Below are 22,853 nucleotides of genomic sequence, written 5' to 3'. Positions count from 1 at the left end.
AGATGCCTCTGAAAACAGTTGTGACTCTGGAGAAAATAACTCTTTGTGGTGGCATCAGGGTTATCTTGGTGTGGACTTGAACACTTCAAATTGTTTTACGTGAATATTTACAAACTGGTGTTGGGTACCAGGCTGGGAGGCTCTGACAAAAGTTTGAATCATGGGAATAAGTGTTGTCAAGCTTGATGTTAGGATATCTCTGCTTCTGTTGGACAGTTTTTGACCATTCCTTTTTTAATCTGTCTCACATTTCCCCCAACATTTATGGAAGGGAAATACTAAATCAGTGGGGTAAGCCTTTCACTTACTGATGGATGGCAGCTGGTTCAAAGAAAGACGGATCAGAAAATCTGGTATACTGTGTATTTAAAGGACAACAACAATCACGCTACTCGAGTTGTTCTTGCTGGGTGAAGCCCTCTTATATGATACCCAAAGGAGAATAAATTAACGGCAATATTTCATGTTTTGTACAAATAAATCAATAGAATGGCACAACAGGAACTAACTAACTTTAATGTGATTTATCCCATAGGGGATTATTACACAACTCTTCAGTTCCACTCAGCAGTGCTTTTTTGTCTTTTGTCTTTCAACTCATTGTTTCCAATTTACAGTTTGGTTTTAACTTTACTGTTTTGGTTCACTCCCACCGCTCCCATCAGCATCTCTCAAAGCTCTAAAAACCCACAGTTAGCTACCTGCCTGACAAAGGTAGCATCAGCAGCACACAATGCCAGTTTTCCCACAGGAGCTAAAACAAGAGTGAATACATAACTCCAAAGTTTGCCATGTCAACTTACTGTTAAAGATTTGAGACTCCATGCTTAAAACGGCTGCGCAATTCCACTAAATGCATCAGTTTAGTCAAATCAAGTCAACTTTATTATCAATTCTGCAATATTTGCCAGACATACAGAGCAATTAAAAACATGTTTCTCTCCGACCCACGGTGCAATAAGGACACGCACAACAAGTCTAATATAAAACATAAGTAAAATTTTCAAAAAAAAGACAAGTGATATATACAATAAATAATACATTCTAATTGTGTAAAGTTTATACACATTTCCCCAAAAGTCAGCCTGGTATATTTAAAACCTTTGGGGTTTCTACTAGTATTAAGGTTGGCAGCACAGCATGACTTAAACTGACCCACCAGTAAGTTGGCTCAAGAGGTTAAACTCGAGATGATAGCTACATGTGACTGAAAATACATTGCCTTGGCTGTCAGTAACTCCCCTAGCCTGATCTACAGTAACAAACAATCAACAGTTAAACAATTAACATCCCATAACTCAGTGTGAGTTTTATGTTCATTGTGCGCCACTCCCTTCTCATTCCGCTTTTTACAGCACCCTTCAGCAATGACACAAAAGTCTACGGAGACACATGAAGAAACAAGCAAACAGAAAACAGTGCAGTCATCCAGTTCTTACGAACACTGCTTTAATCAGAAACAGAGAGACAGCAACTTTGAAATGTCCCCACTCACATTCATCTGTTCTGACATGTTTAGGGACACTGAAGATAGAGGCCTAACGCAAAACACTTGTAGCCAGTATGATAGTGTCAACGCTCTATGTAGAAAATGTGTTTTTCACTGGTGTTACTGTCCCATTGAGGCTTTTGACAATCAAAGCAGTCTTATTTCCACCTTTAGATCACATTCCTGCAGCAACACAAAGAGGGTGCAGTGATGCTTTGATTAGCCACACAGGACAACGCAGGGGTCAGCACACCAGAACAAGCTTCCCAGTTTCACCTCCCTGCCTCCAGCCTCTCCTTCTATACAGCTCTTCCTTTTAAAACCCCTTCCGGGCTTCTTGCAAATCCTATCAGTCTGTTTGTCCGGATCTCACTCTGCGGCTTTTCCAGATCTTGAGAAAGGAAGGAATTGAGAGAGAGAGAGGGAGAGAGGGACAGGATGGCTAAAGTCACTCTCCCAGAGCGTGGATCCAGGATTATAGGAAAAAGAGCAAATACCATGGAGCGTAGAGAGGGAGGAAGCCGTGAGGCTTAAGACGCCAAACAATAGAAATTAATTAGAACTTCCTTGGTGGAGCATGGCTCTACTGATTAAGGATGGAGGATTACTGGATAAGCATGTGATATACCTTTTACAATACTTTTGTGAACGGGGGACCTCCTTCACTATCATTTCTCATGTGAAAGCATGGATGGTAAACTCTACACTGCAAAAATATGTTTGGCACTTTGAGACACGAGTTTGCTTGGTGCCATAACATTTTCTAGGTTGACCGAAACAGAACTCAGGACATAAGTCAATATTTGTTAACCCCTTGAAAACCTCTTTTGATTCCCCTTAAGTGCCTTTCATGTTGCAAAAATGATTGTATACCACAAGGTCTCACAGTATCATACAAAATTCTGAGCGGGCAAGATTACTCAAGGAAGTTGATCAACTTTTAGTTACATTCAACTTGATGCTTCTCAAGCTGACACTTTTCTCTTAAAGTTTTATTTCACTGCAAATTGCAGAAAAAAATGCATTTTGTCCCCTTTAAATATTTTCTCACTGTTTGTTTGACATTTTGTAGACTACAAGATTAAAAGGGATTCTTAAAAGGGATCAACATATTGATCAATACTAAAAATTATTAATAAGTTGCAGTCCTATTTCTCTATCAGCTAGGTCTCCATTAAAGCTATATGATGTTTACATTAACTCAAACCTGAGACCTCATGTTGTTTACGATGCCACTCTTACATGGAGTAGAAATATTTTAGATGCCAATTTCATCATTTTGGGAACATTACCCCAAAACCCCAAAATATTTGGTATTATTGGTAATGTTTGGTTCTATTCTACAGTTTAAAATAAAGTGCTGTGAATTGTAATTCTTTAATTATAGAGTCTGGGCTGACTGCCCTACCTGCAGGTCAATGAGTTTCAAAGGGGAAATCCGCAGATTTTACACATCAAAGTCTGTTTTTAGGTCTTGGGGGTATTCTACTGAAAATGTGGAAAAAAGTTGTATAAACCTGTTTGTGGCTGCAGAGGGAGCTGTGTGAAGTGTGATAAAGTCAGTGTTGTTTGGAGCTGAAGACTACAAGTTTGAACAAAAAAACAAAAGTGTGGGTGTGGAGTCCATCTCAGATGGAAGCTGCATTAGACACTACTAGCATAACTCACCCAAATCTCTGACCAAACTGTTGCCAGTCATGTTGCACAGTAACGAAATCTCTGGTGCTGTTGCATTGATTTTGATCATTTTTGGGTGCTATATTACATTTGTGGAGAAATCCTTTAAGGGGTTCTAGTTCTACTGTAGTAACTGATTTTTGTTTGCTGTGTTGTGTTCCAAGACTTTAATATCCCAATTTTAAGTTGAACCGAGTAAAACTGATTAACTCATGAAAGTAATAAGTTGTGAAGCTGATACTGAAGCTGTTGTGAGTTGAAATTGACAGTATCATAAATGGAAAAAAAATAGGTTTTTGCTTCTCTGCATACTCAATCTGTGTTTAAAGGTAAGTTAAACACATTTGGCTCAGTGTCAGAGTGGCTGACTTGATGAATGAAGAGGAGATGGAGACTCGCCTCAGGCTCAAAAGATCAGAGAACACAACAGCAGAGAACCACAAGTTGAAAAGAGACAGAGATGGAAATTCAAGGCCAAAGTCTCCCTGTGGGTGAGTGTCTCTCTCTCTCTCTCTCTTTCTCTCTCACACACACACCCACACACACACACACACATACACACACTCACGCACAAAGGTGTCAGGATGGGAAGTATCCCTCCCTCCAGGCAGGCTAATAATGAGGTGTATAATTTGAGGGCAAACGTTTGCAGCATTCACCATGAATGACAACAAGCAGGATGTTGGACACAAATAAAAACTCAACAGTAAAGGCTCAGAGTGGTCCCAGAACATTGTTACCCCTAATTAATCCCAAGTAACACAAGTGAGTGAGTACAACATCTTTACATTTGAACATGTTTGAGCCCATGTACATTTGGTTCAGGTTCAGCTGGACTAATCTGATTGTGTGCTCCAAGTCATCTTTCAGCCTTCCATTTTCTTTTTATTTCATTCATTGCAAACAACCCAATCAAAAATGCCTCCTATATTCTGGTTATAGGCTGTTCTGATTGGGACATAATTGTGGTATGAGAACATATTTTTATCAAGAATTTGATATTAAAAAAAACGTAATTAAAGGTGTAAATAGGTAAAATTCTTTAGTGCAAAAAAATGTCAGTCTGATCTTTAAATCTTGAACAATGAACAATGAATGTTAAGGAATTTTGTTTGAATTTAGTTTTCAAATTTGAAGATTTTGCTTAGTCTTATTTCTTATTTTTTTTATGTTAAAACGTTGTAGATTTGGCATATGATGTTGATGGTGTTTTGCAAGTTTGCATTAGTTAGCCTAATACAGAAACTCTCTGAAATTATTTGAATTGATTCGAAGACGTTGAAGACTTAAAACATTTTCGGGTTCAACAGATGAACAACACACCTTGTAGACATGAGGTAGCCTATTTTTTACAGTGTGCATCTAACGGAAGAAAACGCCAACACACTCCACGCCCCTAAAGTCTCTACAGAGGAGGGGGGGGGAGAGTCCAGTCTTTGAACACAAGTAGGCCTACAAACATCCTCCAGGACGCACAGACGGAGGACGTGCGTAACAGTAACCGAGCTGCTTTATGTCTACTGTGAACAACAGCGTTGAATTCCGTTAGCGTGTCCAGAAGAAAAGTTGTGACTTTCCTTCGTTTTCTAGGTGCTTTTCAGCAGGTAAACTACAGCGGGGTTTTTATTTGCTGTTGCAATCCGGAGGCGTGTTACCTTATGATGCTCGGATATCTCAGAAGTGTATGCTCCCCGCGTTGGATGCATAATGCAAGGATTTGTGTTGGATTAAACAAGGACGCTGTGTAAAGGAAAACCCGAACTCCCCAGTGTGACCAGTGACGCTTGTTTGAATCCTCTAAAGTGCGGAATGGGGCCGACATCTACACTGCTTATTGTTGCTTTTCTGGGTAAGAAACATTTATATGAATTGACTGTGGAGTGGGGAGGTTTGAGTGAAAAATATGTTGAACTCCACGTGTGCGTGGACAACCAACTGCATAAACAGCCTATTAAAGATGCCCTGTTGCACAAAGCATAAAGAGGGACGAGATCTTCGAAATTACTTCTGTATTTTTTTTAATGTTAAAAATCAATTGGATTTTAAAGTTTTCTACTTCGTATGTGAAGCATTTGTGTCAGACAGGAACCTGACATGTCCTTCTTCACTTCAGCACACCTGTTTACCATCGTGGATGTGTGTTGGTGTCAACAGGACTGATGGTAATAAGATTTTCTAGATAAGTTATCCCTGATGCCAAAGTGATGAACATGTTGCTAGAAAGCAATAAAAAGCTTCCCTGGGGCTGCTTGGCAGATGAAAGCACTGGCACAGTTAAGAGCCACTTAAAACATCCATTCCTGATGAAAACCTGTCTGAGCAGCAGAGCATAATGGGACTGCAGATGACCCAATCCATCTGCTGGCACTGACAGTGGAAGGCAACATTTGGCTGCAACTTCAAATGAATGGGTTTAGATAAAACGATATTTTGGAGTCCACTTCTCACAAAGTGTGTTTAAGTAAATCGAATCGAATCGAATTAAGTGGTGTGTTACTGCAGCCTTTCTTAGTGGCATTGAAAATGCCCTGTCATACTAGATTAGCTTGTGATGTAAATATACAGGAGAAAACCTCAGAGAGAACTTTGGAGTATTTAAAAAAAATTCTTTTAAAGAAACATGAAACAGCTGCTTGTACTTCACCTTTTGACTGCTATGAATCTAATGAGACTTCTGCTGTGCCTCAATAGGGTCTTAAGTTTTATTACAGCTGTGAATATTCAGAAATGTTCAAATTACAAGAGAATTGTTAAACTCTTTGCTCAAGTAATTGCTTATTGTAGAACTTTTTAGTGTTTATCTGGATGTTGAATGGAGAAGTGAAGATATGTGCTAGTCTCTCTCAAATATTGGTGATTGCCAGTCCAGAAACCAGACAAAATGGCAAACTGTAACAGCAAAAATAGAAAAAAAACACTTACTAAAATAAGCCATTTACGGTTTTAATCACAAGTACAAACTTCCACTCGACTGATATTTCATTTCTGAGGCTGAAACTGATATTGATAATAAAAAAACAATTCTAGAAATTATAAATCAGCAACACTTAACAAAACCATTTAGAAATGCACACTAAAATTTGGTCATTTGAAGGAGCAACTGTTAAAAATATATAAAATGTATGTGCTCAGTTTGTTTGCATACATACTATAAATGCAGATATGTTATATGTATATATGTTACATGGTTATAGCTAACACACAAAATATAATACATGAATGGATATTTTAAAGGATTGTGCTAGTGAGATGAAAAAGGGTTTATAAAATATAAACTCCAACATTGTGGTAAAGGTAGTCGATATGTTAAGACGCTATCTGCTGATAATAGCCTGCTAATGTCAGTCGGACTCTGTTACAAACATTGCTACAGCTTTGGCTGAATGCTATTTACTACCTTGTTTTAGTTGTCCAGTGAACCACTTTGTAATGTGGGATTTTTCAAAGCAACATGAGACAACTCGCAACAGAAATCCAAGTAGGAAGTGCTGTAATTACAGAAGCTTCAGTCAAAAAATAAGCAAAATAATTCAAGAAAACCATTCTCGGAAATAATGTCAGCATAAGTTTGACAAATGGAGACAAACTGCGGCAACAGAAAGAAAGTAAAGGGGGTCACAAGTTCAAATAAACCAACAGGAAAAGATGGATGAAAGACAGATGGAGGGGATACAAAGATGCTAATTGTCACACAGCCCAACATGTCCCACTTCTGTTTCAGTGGTGGAGGAAAAAGTCCATTTCTTTTTTGACAATGGCAATACAACAGTGGGAGAATATTCTTCATTCCTGGAAGAAAACGCTAATAGTGAAGAATGGAACCATGACAAAACAATTTTACCTAAGTCCATTTTGTAGCTGCTTGAGAACTTATAAGATCACATGTTCTTCATTAACAGATGGACTGTGTCATGGAATTTAGGACTTAATGGACTTTAAGGACTTTATGTGTCCATATTGAATCTTGACCTTGAAAACAGAAAGCTTAGTCACAACAGAAAAGAAATGAAAGAAAACTAAATGGACTTTGAAATAATACTTAATGGACCCATCTGCATCTGTGTATCTATGCATGTTGAACAGATTGTATTGATTGAAATTTTGTTCAGACATTTACTGTATGTTCCACAGATGGTGAATCCTTATGAATTTGGTGATCCCCTGACCTTCCTTCTAGTGCCACCATGAGGTTGACAATTTCAACTTTTAGTGAAATGTCTTGACTGCCATGAAATGTAATTCAAACATTCATTTCCCCCACAGGATGAAATGTAATAACTTTGGTGATCTATTTACTTAATGAGGTGGTGTCATCAGATCAAAATTGCTAATTTGTCCAATGTGAAAAACCTTAAAAACTAATAATAATAATAATAATAATAATAATAATAATACATTATGCTCCAGCCCCACTTATCTTCTAGCATGGCTATATTGCTTATTCTTGTCCAAAGGTAGCCTATAAAGGTTATGTTCTTACTGAGCTGTGAGCATGGCTGTAGACTGTTATTACCCATCAAAACCTACATCTTGTTACTTTGAATTAAATGTAAAATTCTAATCTGAATGATGTCTATTGGATTAATATATATATATATATATATATATATATATATATATATATATATATATATATATATATATATATATATATATATATATATATAAAAATTCCCTCTGAAATCCAGTGATCCCTACTCAAGTCAGTCCCTTCTTTAAAATGTTAGTTTCTCCACCCCCTTTAAGTCGTACATGGTCACTGCCAAATGCTAAGATGACACAAAGAACAGTCCTTTCTTTGGTCTCTGCTCCGGCTCTTCTGGATGTTTCTGTTCCCATAAACGATGTGGAGTCTCTCTACTTGTCAGGGGTCCCAGTGCTGTTACCTCACTGGTGGGATCAGGCCAACTGGAAATGTTTTCTGTGGTTTGGGGTTCTGAGAGTTTTGTGGGCACTTTGATTTTGATAGAGAGCAGCAGTTTAGGAAAGCAGCAGCAGCGAGGGACCGGAGAGGGTTTGAGTCGAGTCAATCTGATTATTGCCCTAAATGTGTGGAGTTATTTTTTTTCTTTTAAAGAAAGCTATTGGAAGAAACTCACAGATTCAATTCTCATTAAATGTCTAGAAGTTGTATGACGCTTCCCCCTAAAAAGAAATTTACAAATAGGATACACATAACCTATATTTTGTGATTGAACAATTTGTCATTTTTAACAAAACATCCAACATTAAAGTACAACACTCACTTACAGTAAAATATAAAGAATAAAAACAGATGTTCGTGAGATTTAACAAACCTCAACCGCTGAGTGTGTTTCATAGATGGGAATCAGCTGTGATTGATCTATTTGCATAGCTTTAATCAGCTGTTTCTCAGTAGCAATGGAATAAAATGCAGGGGATGTATTTGTTTATTTTGTGAATAGCTGTTCTTTCACTTTAGCCTATAAGTTAGGTTTAAAATTTGATGGTATCTGTTCTAACTTACAGTGTGAAAGCATTTGTGAATTTGGCAGTAAATATGTTTTGGTTGAGCTTGTTTGTAAAAGATGTTAAAGCATTTTAAATTTGTGTTAATTGTATGCATTTTGTGTCAGAGCAACAAGAAATGTCTTAATTGTTAAGTTGTGTAAAGCATTGACAACATTTTCATAACAATTGTGAAGAAAAAAGGGAAAGCTTAGATGGGCCGATCTGGACTCATGCTCCTTATGAGGTCATAAGGGGCAAGGTTTCCCCCCCTTTCTTTGCTTTGCCCACCCAGAGAATTTTGCCAATCCATGAGAGAGAGACACACCATAGCTTTCAAACAAGCAAAGTGGCAGTTGGTCAAGGCCACAACCCCCCCTCTAACTACAGAAATAGTGGAAGCTGATTCCCTTTGTTTTATGTATCCTGCGAGTGGTTTTCAAATATTACATTATATGATATTCTCACAAAGCCATGAATAAATGCTAAACAAGTCTGATGCAGCTTTGTCTGGGTCAGGTCTTTTACTTTACATCAAATCAAACCGCTTAACATCAGATACAGAAACCTTTTTCCCAATCCGTTATCAAAACAGCAAAATAAAATGATCGATGATGAGCGTTCCTTTTTAAAAATTGCGTCTTTTGAAGTTAGGAGTAAGTTGGAATTTGTTTGTAAGCTGGGAAGGACAATTTAATAGATATTCAGTATACTATCTCTTGGCAAGGGCATATATTACCCAGAATCCCTAGAAAGCTGCAACAGAACCTCAGGAGAGGATGTATCGTCTTCCTGTGTTTGCCTTACATCCAAATTTGAGAAGCTGAGTATTGAATAAGCTGGTATGTTTACTTAATTTTCTTTTGATGTTCTAGTTCATTAATTAATGCATTATTTTGACATTAGAAAAATGAATTCAATTAATATGTTTATTGTCCAGTTCTTGTTGTGTATTTGTTAGTACTTTTAACAGTACTTTTAATACGTTGCCTTGGGGAATAAATACAGTTGTTTTCTGTATCTAATGCATGCATACAAGCTGTATTTTAATGGACCATTTTTTTTCATTGCCTGAAATTCACCTGAGGTACGGAAACTTCAGTGAAGTAAATATGTGTTTGCGTTACACATCTCACTAGGTTCCCTTTTAAATTCACACACACACACACACACACACACACAGGTAGCTTCTGCTCTCTTCATTGTAAAAACAAACTGCAGCAGGCTTTTTTTGCCCAAAAAAAGGCTTCACACATAAACACACACACACACACACAGAGTAAACTGTAAAGCCTTTTCTTAGATAATTTTTAACACAGCTTTAGCCAGCAGCGTTAGTAATGCCACCAGCTGAGTTTGGAGATAAAGTCTCCTCACTCTCCACTGTTTCCACTGAGCAGCGCTGCGATATGGTGATTGACACACATGCCTGGGCTAACACACATAAGAGCTGCCTCGCTGGGTGTAAAACAACTGGATGGAGCTTTGTTCTTAATGGAGCTTTGTTTAATCAGTTTTTTCTGTCTCCCTTAGTGTTACTAGTTTAGTCAAATTAATAACAGAGAGGAAACCACTGCTGCATTCTATAGCATAACATGATATTGCCATGCAAGTTGGTTCCAATAGAAAGAATCAAAAAGCAAGTCTTCATCTTTCAAGGTAGATTTTGGTGAGAGTTGAGTATTACATGGATTCAATCCTTGCTGGACTGTGAGCTTCAAAGCTCTTCTTTGGCTACAGGCTTTGAAAATGTTTTAATTTCCTATATTTGATCCTCTTAAGCTCAGCCCATTGTTGAAGGTATTGCTTTTTCAAGTGGTGCATCAAGGGTATGCGGACGGGGTGGGTTCACATCTCATTGCTGCAGTAGTATATTTCTTTCTTTTTTTTTTTTTTCTTTTTTTTGGCATTTCAGTTATTATGCTAGATATGAAATCGTCACAGGTTGGACTCAAACCCTTGACCTTCTGCATCGAGGCATACAACTCTACACAGGTGCGCCTGCTTAACCAACTGTGCTAACCCGGCCACTGCACTTGTCATTTCAACTTTTGTTTGTAGCTTGATTTCAGAGTCTGTTTTAGTTTGTTCAAGTCTGCTGCGGTAGCAGAAAGCCACATGGCTTTTTCCTTACATTTTCAGCTAATATTAACCCATAAGACTGCACTAATACCAGGTGTTGCAGCTGATAAAGCCCTGTAATCTGTGTGATGACATGAGTTAAAATGACTACATAAAAGCCTCTAAACACTTCAAAGAGGCCTGGCTGACTGAATAAGCAGAGTGAAAACATGAGAGAGAAACTTAAAATAGAAAAAGATGTCTTGTTAGTTTGATTTAAGTGTAGTTCACTTTATGAGTTCTCTTAAAAGCAGTTTTCATTTATTAGGATGCAAAGATCTGAATGAAAGAAGCGCTGCCAATAAACTCATTCTTTTTTGGTTTATCCAACATTATCCTCAACAAGGCAAATTTCTGTCAAACCTTGTGCCAAATGGCATTTTATTTTTTGCTGCCACACAATTGTGCCAAAGAGACGGCAAGTAAATGGATAAAGGTAACTCACCTGAGTTTTTGGTGTCCTTATTGTTCCTGCAGGCTGGGCTGAAGGTGGTTCATCTCTTCACTACTCAGATGGTCAATCCAGCCGTCTCACTCTGGAGAAAACCTTTGGCCGGTCAGTCAAAGACTCCCAATGCCAACACATGTTGAAGCACCTTCACAATGGCGCCCGAATCGCTGTGCAGATGCCTCCCGACGTAGAGGGTCACTGGGTGTCCACAAGGTAAACAACCATAGACGTATGGTTGTATGTTTTCACATACAATGCAACTATCCCAATATGTTTAAACAATGGCATTAAACCTTTTTTTCTGAAAATCTAATTTTTATTTTAAAGATTGGTTTCTTATTTTTCAAGTAGCGATTAGTTACTTCATGCCCGTGCAGTAAGAAAATGAACTTGCAAGGTTTTTTGTCCTGTTAGTCTGTTTTACTAATGCTGTCTGACAGTCAGACCTATAATGTTGGTTTATACTATTGCTGTAAAGCAGCAAAACCCTTTGTTAGTGTATTTGTCACTTCATTGTCATCTGCTGTACACCTGAGCGTTTTTTTGTTTAGTTTTTTTAATGATCAAATTCACGTTATCCTATTCTAAAAATCATTAGCTTGTAAAAGAAATGCTTCGCTTACGCTAAATCATAAACCCTGAATTTCTGAGTGTAAGGATTGGCAGTGGTGGAAGGAGAATCTTCCCCTGACCTATATTTTCATAACTCCAACAAGCAGTTCAGGTTGGTTTTGGTGAGATTGTGAAAACTAAATGAAAAAAACACAAACTTTTCTGAAGAATATGAGGAGATCCATAAGTCACCAAAAGAAAAGTGAGGTCAGGTCCACGATTGTCAGAAGAGCAAGCTTCAAGCAGGCGTGCAACTGAGCTGAACTCAACAATGAAATCCCCTTCAAGAAGCTCCTCCTACCAGCAAAGTTAGTCCATAATCAATTAAGACAAACATTTCTATTTAAAAACAACTATTTCTAAATCATTATTCTGAATGTCCTAACACATAAATATAAAAAATATATATAAGAAAATGCACTTGTGATAAAGTTTGAAGACCCTTTAAACAGCAGCTTGACTGAAATATATTGTGTGAAGGCAGGCAGCGCAAAAGAAACAAAGAAAGGCCTTGCCCCACACTAAAACACTCGGCTCTGGACCAACTTAAAACTTCTTGGTATTTACTTAAACCTTTTCTGCATGTGGCTTTGCGTGGTGTTTATCTGGAACCTCTGTTTTCTGTTACAGCTGTGAGGTGAGACCTGGCCCGGAGTTTCTGACACGCTCCTACAGTTTCCACTCCAACAACAGCTTTGAAGCTCACCAGTTCTACTATGAGGACAACCACTGCACCAAACCCACCTACACTCTGGTGATCCGGGGTCGTCTGCGCCTACGTCAGGCCTCCTGGATCATTCGCGGCGGTACAGAGGCAGAGTACCACCTCCAACGGGTCCAGATGGTTTGTCACACCGTTACTGTGGCTAAAGAGCTCAGCCAGAGGCTCAACCGCAGCTGCAGAGGGGCCGTTAAGGGCCCCTGGGAGCCCGGTGTGATCTACTCGCTGTGGAACGAGGAGGGTGGCTACGACTGCTCCAGGGAGCTTAACTTTGCCATGCATGAGCTGCAGCTGCTGAGGGTGGAGAAGCAGTACCTGCATCACAACCTGGATCACCTGGTTGAGGAGCTGTTTTTAGGAGACATTCACACGGAGCCATCCCAGAGGCTATATTACAAGCCGTCCAGCTACCAAACCGCCCTGCAAAACGCCAAGGTAGGTTCTCTAATGGTCATATCCCAATTAGGGTTTAGAGGGATGAGGTGGAAATGTAGCTGCGGAGTCTTCGTAGAACTACAATATTGGTTTGTCTAGACTTGCAAAAATTCTGTAAATTACTAGTTCCCTGTCAAGGGATCACAACATAATTGTAAGGAGTCTTGAGGTGACAAATTAGATAACAAGAAAAAACTGAATTGTGCAGCTGCAGACTTACCAGTAACCACTAGTACAGCAACCAGGATGAGAACTTTTCCTTTTGTTTCCGCTGCGTTTTGTCTTTGTTATTATGCACGTCCAAGCTGGAGGTAGAGTTTTGTTTTCTGTCCTGAGCATGCAGCTCTGTGGAGAACCTCTGCCGAACTCAACTCCCACTGTGTCGACCCTTCACACCGCAAAGACCACACACACCAGTTAGAGCACAAACTGACCTTAACAGTGTTCTTTTACAAGGGTTTATCTTAAGCATAGCCTTTGTAATGCTGTAAAGAAACCTGGATAAAATACAATATGAAAGTTTACTACTTCTTATAAATAAGTTAATAAATAAATTTAAAAAAAAAAATATATATATATGAAATGTATGTATGTTGAACAAGTTTAGAAGCTGGAAAGTCAAGTTGTAATTTTTTTGTGAATGACAAATTCACATACAATCTGAGTTACGCGGCATTAAACTCCTTCATCTGCATCAACAAACCACCCTCTAAGACAAATCTGATTTAGGATCAGTGTGGATGTCAGCAATCTTGCCCTTTCACACTAAACATTTGCACTGGTAGAAACCAGAAACTATGTTCTCCCTGACTTCATCTCCAGAATCTATCCTCAAGAAAGAGCCCTTTCTTTCCTCTGCTGTACTCGGATGTAATTTCTCTATTTACACTGCTGAACAACAGTGCCCCACTGGGTGAAACCCTAGAGTTATGTTTTCACTGTCACCCTCTACAGAGATTACTATGAAATCCTGTTCGAGGCGGCTGTCTAAACAAACGTCCATTTGTACGGGGATGATGGGGCTCGGTGTTGCTGATCAGAGTGTAAACAGTGTGTAGAGTGAGGATCTGTGATCGGAAGAGCTCCCCTGTCGTGCTGTAATGACCAGAGCTGCTCTCCTTAAGCCCCTCCGGACTGCTGGCCTATCTCTGGGTGCGATCAACATGTGGTATTCCTAGAATTTGGAATCATGCGGCCATATGAATTATTCCCGCGAGCACATACCCGGTCTGATTTCACGCATGCCTGAGGCTCAAATCAAAGTCTTACATGTGCTCTTTTTCTACTCCTTTTTTTGTGAATAAGAAGGAATTGGGCAAGCTTAGATTCCCTTTCAGATGCACTTCCAAATAGTCAAACATACAGCATTGCCTCAAAGAGTCAGCTCACCAAAATTGCAGATAATCATATTCATCACTTACCTGTAGCAGTATCTCACCATGCAGATCATTTTGATTTTACTTGCCAAGACTTTGAGAGATCAGTTTTTCTGCTGGCCCCCACATATAATGGAAGTGAATGGAGTTCTGAATGTTGTGCATACAGCATTGAAACATTCCATTTACATAATTCAACAGCAATATCTCTTTGAAGAAAAAGTATCTGTGGTTACTGTACATAATCCACGGAACACAGTTAAGAATTCATAGATAGGGGTCCTCTGCAGGAAGTTGTTCCAATATTAACTTTTCAGTGTTCTCTGGAGTGATTGTGACATTGTTTCTAATGGCATTATGCTGTTGTAATCATTATTTTATGGGTTGAATAACTATGTTCAATGTGATTAGGTTCTCGTAGCGACAAACTCAGAATTATTGCTGAGCTCTGCAGAGTCCCTCGGCTCTGAGCATTTCTCTTTTCGGCTTATTATTATGTTTTTTACAACCAGCAACTTTACTGTTTTAATTCACTCTCAGTGCTCTTGTCAACCTCATCATAAAGTTAGGACCAACCTGCTGTACGTTTAGTGCCTCTGCAAGTCAGTCTGGCCGAGAGCCCATTTAAGCCCATTTCCATTTTTTCTAAATCGAGGCACCAAGCACAACCGTTGGGGCAGGCTTTACACAATGAAGATAGCGCAGCGACAGCGAGCAGCTTTTTGTTTACATCCAACGTGATGGCCACCGAATCAAAGCAACCCGTTGATGCCGCTGTTGCTGCAACGGCACCCGAAACATTGGTCTTAGTTGAAGGACTAGCCAACTTCGCCCAGAGGCATTTGAGCGGCGTCTGTTGGTGACGCCCCTTTGGAAATGGGCTGTAAAATGAAGCTTGCCCAGACCAACTCTGGTGGTTGTAACCAACTGCTACAACTGAGAAGGGTCTGGTGTAAAATTGGTGAAGTTCCATATTAAATTCATTAAGTGGCCACAAACAAAACTCCAAATGAATAGTATATTGTTTCATGTCTGCTGAAAGTGTAAAGAGGCAACTGTTTGCCAGCATGAGCTTTAAATTAGTGTATATAAGCAACTGAAAGCTCCATGGTATATGGGTGGAGGCAGAGATTTCCAAAAGCTGAAGTTTTTTCCCAACCTCAGCACATGGCTAGATCATTAGGTAAGTGAGATAATGTAATGTTTTGTAATATGGATGAACCATTTGGTAATTTGCTTCTAGAATACAATCTTGGATTATAAGCATTTTTTTGAACATCGTAACTCATTTAATAGCTAGAATCCTGGGCCCCATTGGTCTCTACTGTGCATATACAGAAAATTAGGTGCTAAATTCTGTACTTTTTTTTTGTTGGTGAAATGCCTCACTCCTTCCTGCACAAAAAGCACTAAAGCCGACCATCTCTTGAGGTTGTAATGGTTTCTTTTCCGGGACTTTTATTACCATTAATCTTAAGCGGTATAGCCCAGAGCTGGTCCAATTCCAGAACAGCAAATGCTGGTGCCAGCATGTGGATCTCAGTAGTGATGCAAGAGCAAGGCAGCACACATTTGTATTTTTGTTTCTAATGAGTTTTTCTCCATTTTCTGTCGCCTGGTTCACTGCTGCATCACCGAAGTAGAGTAATAATGATGCTTGTTAGGAAGGGTTCTGTGTTTTCAGATTGTTGTTGTTGTTGGTAAAGGCCTTCGGTTGTTCTGAGTTTGGTTTATGATTTGTTGTCTTTTGCTATTTCTTTATGATCCTGGAAAGTAGGATCTTTGAGGTACATTTAAAACTTGTGCAACAAAGCCAAGACTCTTATGAGTGCCGAGGAAGTCATACAGGAAATATGCTGGTCTAGCTCTAAGGATGCCAACATAGAAACACATGGGTGTAGTCGGTGGTGAAAGTTACTTAAGTAAAACTACTGTTACATTGTAATACATTGGGGAAATACTCCACTACAAGTAAAAGTCCCGCATTCAAAACCTTACTTAACCCTTGTGTTGTCTTCCCGTCAACCATGAAAAAGAGTTATGGCTTTTTTTTTTCTCACTTTTTCCATGTTGTGGGGGCTTTTTAAAAATGTTTTCTCCAAAATAATTTGGTATTTCTAATGTTGACATTTTCATCTTATTCGAAGGGGCATTTTTTGTGATGAAAAACCTGAAAATGGGTCAAATTTGACCCAAGGAGAACACAACGGTTAAGTAAAAGCATTAATTGTCAGTAAAATGTAGTTAAAGTCTTAAACGTATTTGTGCAGTAGAATTTTCCCGGTCGGTGTTTACTATATGATGTTTCTGGATTAATATTACTGCATTAATGTGTATGTTGTATTTTACTCCTGTTTAAACTCCCTTATATTTACGCTGTTGGGTAGTTTAATCTACAGTAATGCATTATGATCTATAAGATCCTATTTTTTATATTTCTATAGTTTGAGGTGTCACTGTCCTGTGAGAACCACGTATCTCTTAAAAAGTCCTTGGTGTTGGAAAAACAGCCCCGGTGTCAGCTTTGTGATGATGATCCAGATGATCCAAAAGGCTTTTTAAAAAGTTTAATTAGCTTAAAAAGTAGGATCGTTTTCTCAGCCCATAAAGGAACACTTCTATCTTCAGTTTATCACAAACATTCATTATCACAACATCAAAATACTCTATTACTTTACATCTGGAGTTAAATGGTTTTATATATATGTATGTATGTATGTATGTATGTATGTATGTGGTAAAATATACGTACATACTGTATTTAGTTATTTTTTCCCCCTGCTATGTATACACTTCTTCCTCCTACACACAAAAACAGATGCAAAAGTGCAGTAAAAATACATTACATACAAGAGGCCTCCCCTCCAGTCGTCACATTGACCTCTTACTCTGAGGCTGTTATGGAGCTGCGCTAGGATTATCTCATCTGTAGGATGAAGTGATACTCTTGTTATTTCTCCTTCTTTCAGCTGGACCTGTCCCTTTTTTTTTTTTTTTTTTTGTTAATCCCACAAATCTCATGTAGACACAATGTTGTCTGGGAAAAGAGTGATTGGGGTTAGGTATTACATTTTGACCACCCTCAAATAACAAAAACTCCCTGGAGTTTAGTCTTTGGCTAAGATTTTGTGGAATATGGTATGATGAAGGTTTCCATCTTTGAATCCATCAGACCCTCAAGTCTTTTTTGCAGCCAGAGACCCACAGCTGTCCTGTCTCTAAATACTATGATCACATGCGGCTCCGGGTCTCCACAAAACCAGACAGGATATTAATTTTAACACGATCTACAGTCGTTTATAGACTTCTTTTTTTTTTTTACAATATGTGAGGCTGAAGAAAGGATACACAACTGTCTGTAAATAGCATGAAAGTTTAGCTAGCTCCGTGTTCACTGATTCCTGTTGTCATGCCTTAAGCTCGACCAGACATGTCTATTACAGTTTAATGATGTGATCATCGTGAGAAAATGTCTGGCTTGCAACACACAAGAGAGTCAGACTGAAGGAAATAGTTTTTCCGCCTGCACCTCTGAACAGTGGAATTCCTGATGCAATATTCTAATGATGGATTTAAAAAAGCATTCAGCGCTGCAGAATTAATTATGAATATACATACAATGATGTTCAGTTAAGAGTTTGTAAACGGCCTCAAGCACAATTATTTTACCGCTAAATTTGTTAAATTTTTTTTTACCAGTACTTTTACACTTCTGTATCGGTTGGAGCGCAAACCAATTATATTTAGCTGTTATGAGCTCTTTGCTTGTATATTAACTGTATTTTTCAGCCAATTTACTAAGAAATTGCAGTACAAACATGTCGTGGGGGGGCATCTTATGCGATGCATAATATACAATTGACACAGAAAAAGGCCGAATGAAGCTCTGCATTCACTTATCATCCAGCCAGAGTCCACTTTAGGCAAGGCAGCTTTATTTGTATAGCACATTTCAGCAACAGGGCAATTCAAAGTGCTTTACATAAAATCAGTTAAACAGATAAAACACAAGTACAAACAGTTAAAAATCATAAGCATCAAAAACCGATAAAACACATGAATAGACAGTTAAAAACAAAATAGGAGTTTGTAAACTTTAGACTACCTTTCACACTAAATAGTCAATGTTAGTGCTATCCTTCGTGATCACCTCAGTGTCACTACCTTTCACGACTCTATTTTTAGAGACTTTAATGGCCAAGTAAGTTTTAACACATACAGGGAATATGACTCTGGCTTTTTGTTGCACTTTAAATACATGAAGATGAAATGCTAAAAACGAGGAAAACAAAGCTGAACAAGGTAGACATATTTTCAAACCAAACCACTGAGATGTGTTTATCTGTGCTTAAGAAAATATAGTTTACTTCCTCTGATTTAGTGCTTTGATTGCGATCTCTCTCTAGCTTGCTAGGCCAACGCCTCTCTCTCTCTCTCTCTCTCTCTCTCTCTCTCTCTCTCTCTCTCTCTCTCTCGCTGGCTGTTGAGCGATAGAACATATATGCCTTTTAAAATCTCGAATGTGTAACAATAGCATCTTTGATACCACCCCTGGGAGGTGCAGATTTCAATTTGTACCATGTCTTTAATCTACTGCTTACAGTAATTTCAAATTGACATCTAACTATTTTTAATTAAAACGTAACAAAACCTGGTAAATGTAAGACTTTTCTAACTAAGTAATACATTTGCTGATGAAAGAAATGAGTTTCTTTTTTAATTTAGACTCTCGTTTGTGTTGTAATTGTTTTTTCATCCAATAATTATTCTAGGTTTTACTTTATATATTTAGTTGTAAATGTATGTATTTTATATGAAAATATTAGGCTCACCTTTCCCTTCTCTTTTTTCCCAAGAACCATGACAACGGCTGCATCGCCTGTCGTATCATCTACCGATCAGATGAGTTCCACCCTCCCATCCTGCCGCCACGGGCCGACCTGACTGTCGGCCTGTACGGTCAGTGGGTGAGTCAACGCTGCGAAGTTCGTCCTGAGGTCCTCTTCCTCACTCGTCACTTCACCTTCCATGACAACAACCACACCTGGGAGGGCAACTACTACCACTACTCTGACCCCGTCTGCAAACACCCCACCTTCACCATCTACGCCCGCGGTCGCTACAGCAGAGGGCTACACTCCACCCGTGTCATGGGTGGGACAGACTTTGTCTTCAAAGGTAACTGGTTGATAAATTCTTGCACCGCTAATGGTTTTCTTTTAATAGTTAAATACCAACAATTGTCAGGAGAGACTATATTTGAAGTGACTACAAAACAAAATCTTAATTTTTCTCCCTATTACCTTCATTCAATGGATGCAAATACTTGTACCCACTACGATCAGTGTTACATACTTAAGGCTGTGTTCCCCCTTTTAATAAGCTTGTTGCTGCTGTTTGAACTTTGGTGAATTTGCCATTTGCCAGACCCTGCGTGTATAGGTTTGGTTGCATTTTGTAACCAAACCCACACAAAGTCAACTCAAGCAAGCGTAGGAATATATTATAAGATAAAATGAGCGTTCATTCATCCCCAGATGGGAAATGTGGCCGTTGCGAGAGCAGAGAAATAAGTACAGATACAGAATGCAGTTTTAAAAAATCCTCAGCGGTATATAAAACTAAAATAAGAATAGAAGTAAAATAGAAACCATGTGTGATAGCAACAGACACTGCAAGTCTAGTTTGTAACAGTGTAAACCAGACTAAGTATATCATATTATTGGGTAATTTTATATATATATATATATATATATATATATATATATATATATATATATATATATATATATATTAAAGTTCTCCACTGCAACTGTCTTTTATTATGGTTGATGCAACTATTTCTGTTTGTGCCAGAAGTTGATGATTTGCCATTTTGGGAAATAGATGTAGTCACTTTGTTGTCACTTTGAAAGCTTAGACTGTTGCACTTGTGACCTACATCACTATTCTGTAGGTCATCTAAAACAGGATGTTCAGGATGTAACAGGTCTTCTTTTGTCGTCCTCCTCTAGTGAACCACATGAGAGTAATTCCCATGGACTTTGCCACCACCTCCCTACTCAACGTCTTCAATGGTAATGAGTGTGGAGTGCAGGGGTCCTGGCAAGTCGGGGTGGAGCAGGACGTCACTTTAACCGACGGCTGCGTGGCATTGGGCATCCGTCTCCCCCACACGGAGTATGAGCTTTTCCGCATGGAGCAGGACGCTCACGGCCGCTACCTACTGTACAACGGCCAGCGTCCCAGCGACGGCTCCAGCCCAGACCGGCCGGAGAAGCGGGCCACCTCCTACCAGATGCCCCTGGTGCAGTGCTCTGCAAGCAGCCAGCCGTCAGAGTACAGCAGAAGGGATGACATCGACAGGCATTTACTGCACCACAACGACTGCCCAGGATGGCACAGAGACAGACAGCAACACACCACAGTGGCTCTCATCGCATTTCTAACGTCTCTGCTTCTCAGATGGCAAAGCTAGAGAGCAGTTTGGGTTTCTTCTTTGTTTTGTTTTTACAAAAAGACAAGTGTGGATTAAAAGAACAGACAGCAAAATAAACTTTCTACTTCTCTTATGTGAAAGAGGATGAAAACTGGTGTCCCTGATCCTCTGAACTCTCACCGAGCTCCCTAAGACTCAACACTGCTGCACCACAGAAACTTTAGCACTTTAGAGCGGAACCAAAGACCAACCTGTCTGTGTTTTCACAAGTATACAAAGATGTCTATATATATCCACACAGACCTAAGAGTATGTTTTATACAGTGTATTTACAATAAGTACCTATACCTATCAAGTAATCTTCATCTGCAGAAAGACACATTAAGCTCCCTGTCTCAAGAAGATGCACTTGTGGATAGTGTCTGTTTGCAGTAAAAGGGAATGACACTACTTATATTATTGCAGTTTCTTTATGTGTTAAAAATCAGTTGCTGACAGTAGGAGAAACTTATACCAAGAGGATACACATGTTACAATAAAGTAAATTTCATGCATTCTAAAGAGACATTTTTATTTGCTCACTCGTCATGGAAACTCCATTTCCATTGGGGCTGTTTGAAATTATAATCATACTCTGATTGTGAAACTGCACTTGGAAATTTTGTCTCAATAAGTGAATATTTCAGAAACACTGTAAAATTTGAAACAAGACAATATGGCTAAATGCAATTGAATTTGTTGTAATATGAAAATTAAATTATTGCATTGAATGGTGTTCCATTGTTGTGCTTACATGCACAAATGCCTTACGTTGTTTGGGATTAAACAGCGGAGTTTTGCAAAAATTACTACAGTATGATATTGCAATATGATTCCAATACCTATACTGTAAATGAAAATATTAAATTGTTGCCCAGTCAATTTATAGCTGTAACTGCAAATAGAAGACTGAGGTTTTTGGGGTAAATATTTCCTCCATTCTCTAATAATGTGGTCTAACATTAATAACTGGATGTCTGTAATTGTAACAACAATAGATTCTGGTTACGAAACCCTGAATAGTCATCCATGTCTTACCTGTCCAGATTGCTAAACTCCTTGAAAAATATTTCAATCTTTGAAATTACAGAAAAGTAGATTAGTTCTCTTTGCTCTTCAAGGTTGTTTCTAATTTTGCGAGTTAACCAAATTCAGGATACCTTTTTTGTAGGATTAAGTTCATCAGGTGTGGCATAGTATCAGCAACCCTTTAGTATTCCAGTGGGATCTTGATTTTATTATTATGAAGGTCACTGCGTTCATCACCCTCTGGATGGGGGACTAGTTCTTGTTTGCGCCTACACCAAAAAAGTTTCAGATTGTTGAAGGAAGAACTCATCACAGCATACTCTTTCTGGAATAGTATACTTTAATACAACCAGGGTTTTTTTCAGAACAAAGAACCTGTGTTAAATTCTAAGAAATGTCTTTTTGTAACTGGATACATGTATGAGATAGATTAAAGGTTTGATACTCTTTAATGTTGATCTATTGTGTACGTTTTTAAAGTATGTTTTTGTATTGTTACCTCTTAAACAGTATAATGTTTATAAGTGTCAAACAGTCCAAGTATATTATGTTTTAAAAAAATTATGGTAATGTCTGTTGAAAAAAGTCATAGTATTGTATGTCAAAAAGTCTATAGCAAATCGAGAAGAAGAAAAAAGTCATAGTATAGTATGTTGAAAAAAGTCAAACAATGGAAGGTCAAAAAAAAGTAATAGTATGTTGAAAAAAGTCAGTTATGTCAAAAAAAGAAATTGGATGTAAATAAGTAATAGTATGACAAAAGTCATCGTATAGTATGTCAAAGTGAAAAAGTCGTAGTATTGTATGTCGAAAAAGTCATAGTAAAGTATGTCAAAAAAGTATGTTGAAAAAGGCAAAGTATATGTTGAAAAAAGTAAAAGAAGCCATAGTACAGTATATACTACAGTATAGTACAAAAAATTGCTATACTATGACTTTTTTGACATACAATAATGTGACTTTTTCCACTTTTTTTAAGTCTTAGTATAATTGTC

At 38.4% G+C, this 22,853-nt stretch overlaps 1 protein-coding gene across 1 annotated transcript; it reads left to right on the top strand.

Annotated features, from left to right (window-relative positions):
- Nucleotides 1-4,597: 4,597 nt before the first annotated feature.
- On the top strand, nucleotides 4,598-21,717 carry LOC117954717 (protein APCDD1-like). Its single transcript, XM_034888676.1, has 5 exons — nucleotides 4,598-5,015; nucleotides 11,234-11,420; nucleotides 12,450-12,975; nucleotides 19,208-19,529; nucleotides 20,366-21,717. Exons 1-5 carry the CDS (start codon nucleotides 4,976-4,978, stop codon nucleotides 20,827-20,829), a joined length of 1,539 nt encoding a protein of 512 aa, XP_034744567.1. The 5' UTR covers nucleotides 4,598-4,975; the 3' UTR covers nucleotides 20,830-21,717.
- The last annotated feature ends 1,136 nt before the right edge of the window (nucleotides 21,718-22,853 follow it).

This window comes from Etheostoma cragini, chromosome 12 (genome assembly GCF_013103735.1).
Source record: "Etheostoma cragini isolate CJK2018 chromosome 12, CSU_Ecrag_1.0, whole genome shotgun sequence".
NCBI classification, from domain to species: Eukaryota; Metazoa; Chordata; class Actinopteri; order Perciformes; family Percidae; genus Etheostoma; species Etheostoma cragini.
This window is presented reverse-complemented; position numbering and strand designations above follow the sequence as displayed.

Coding starts and splice junctions, on each gene's coding strand:
- LOC117954717 (XM_034888676.1), top strand. CDS start 4,976: ATGGGGCCGACATCTACACTGCTTATTGTTGCTTTTCTGG. Junction 5,016..11,233: donor GCTTATTGTTGCTTTTCTGG/GTAAGAAACATT, acceptor TTGTTCCTGCAG/GCTGGGCTGAAGGTGGTTCA. Junction 12,976..19,207: donor CCGCCCTGCAAAACGCCAAG/GTAGGTTCTCTA, acceptor TTTTTTCCCAAG/AACCATGACAACGGCTGCAT.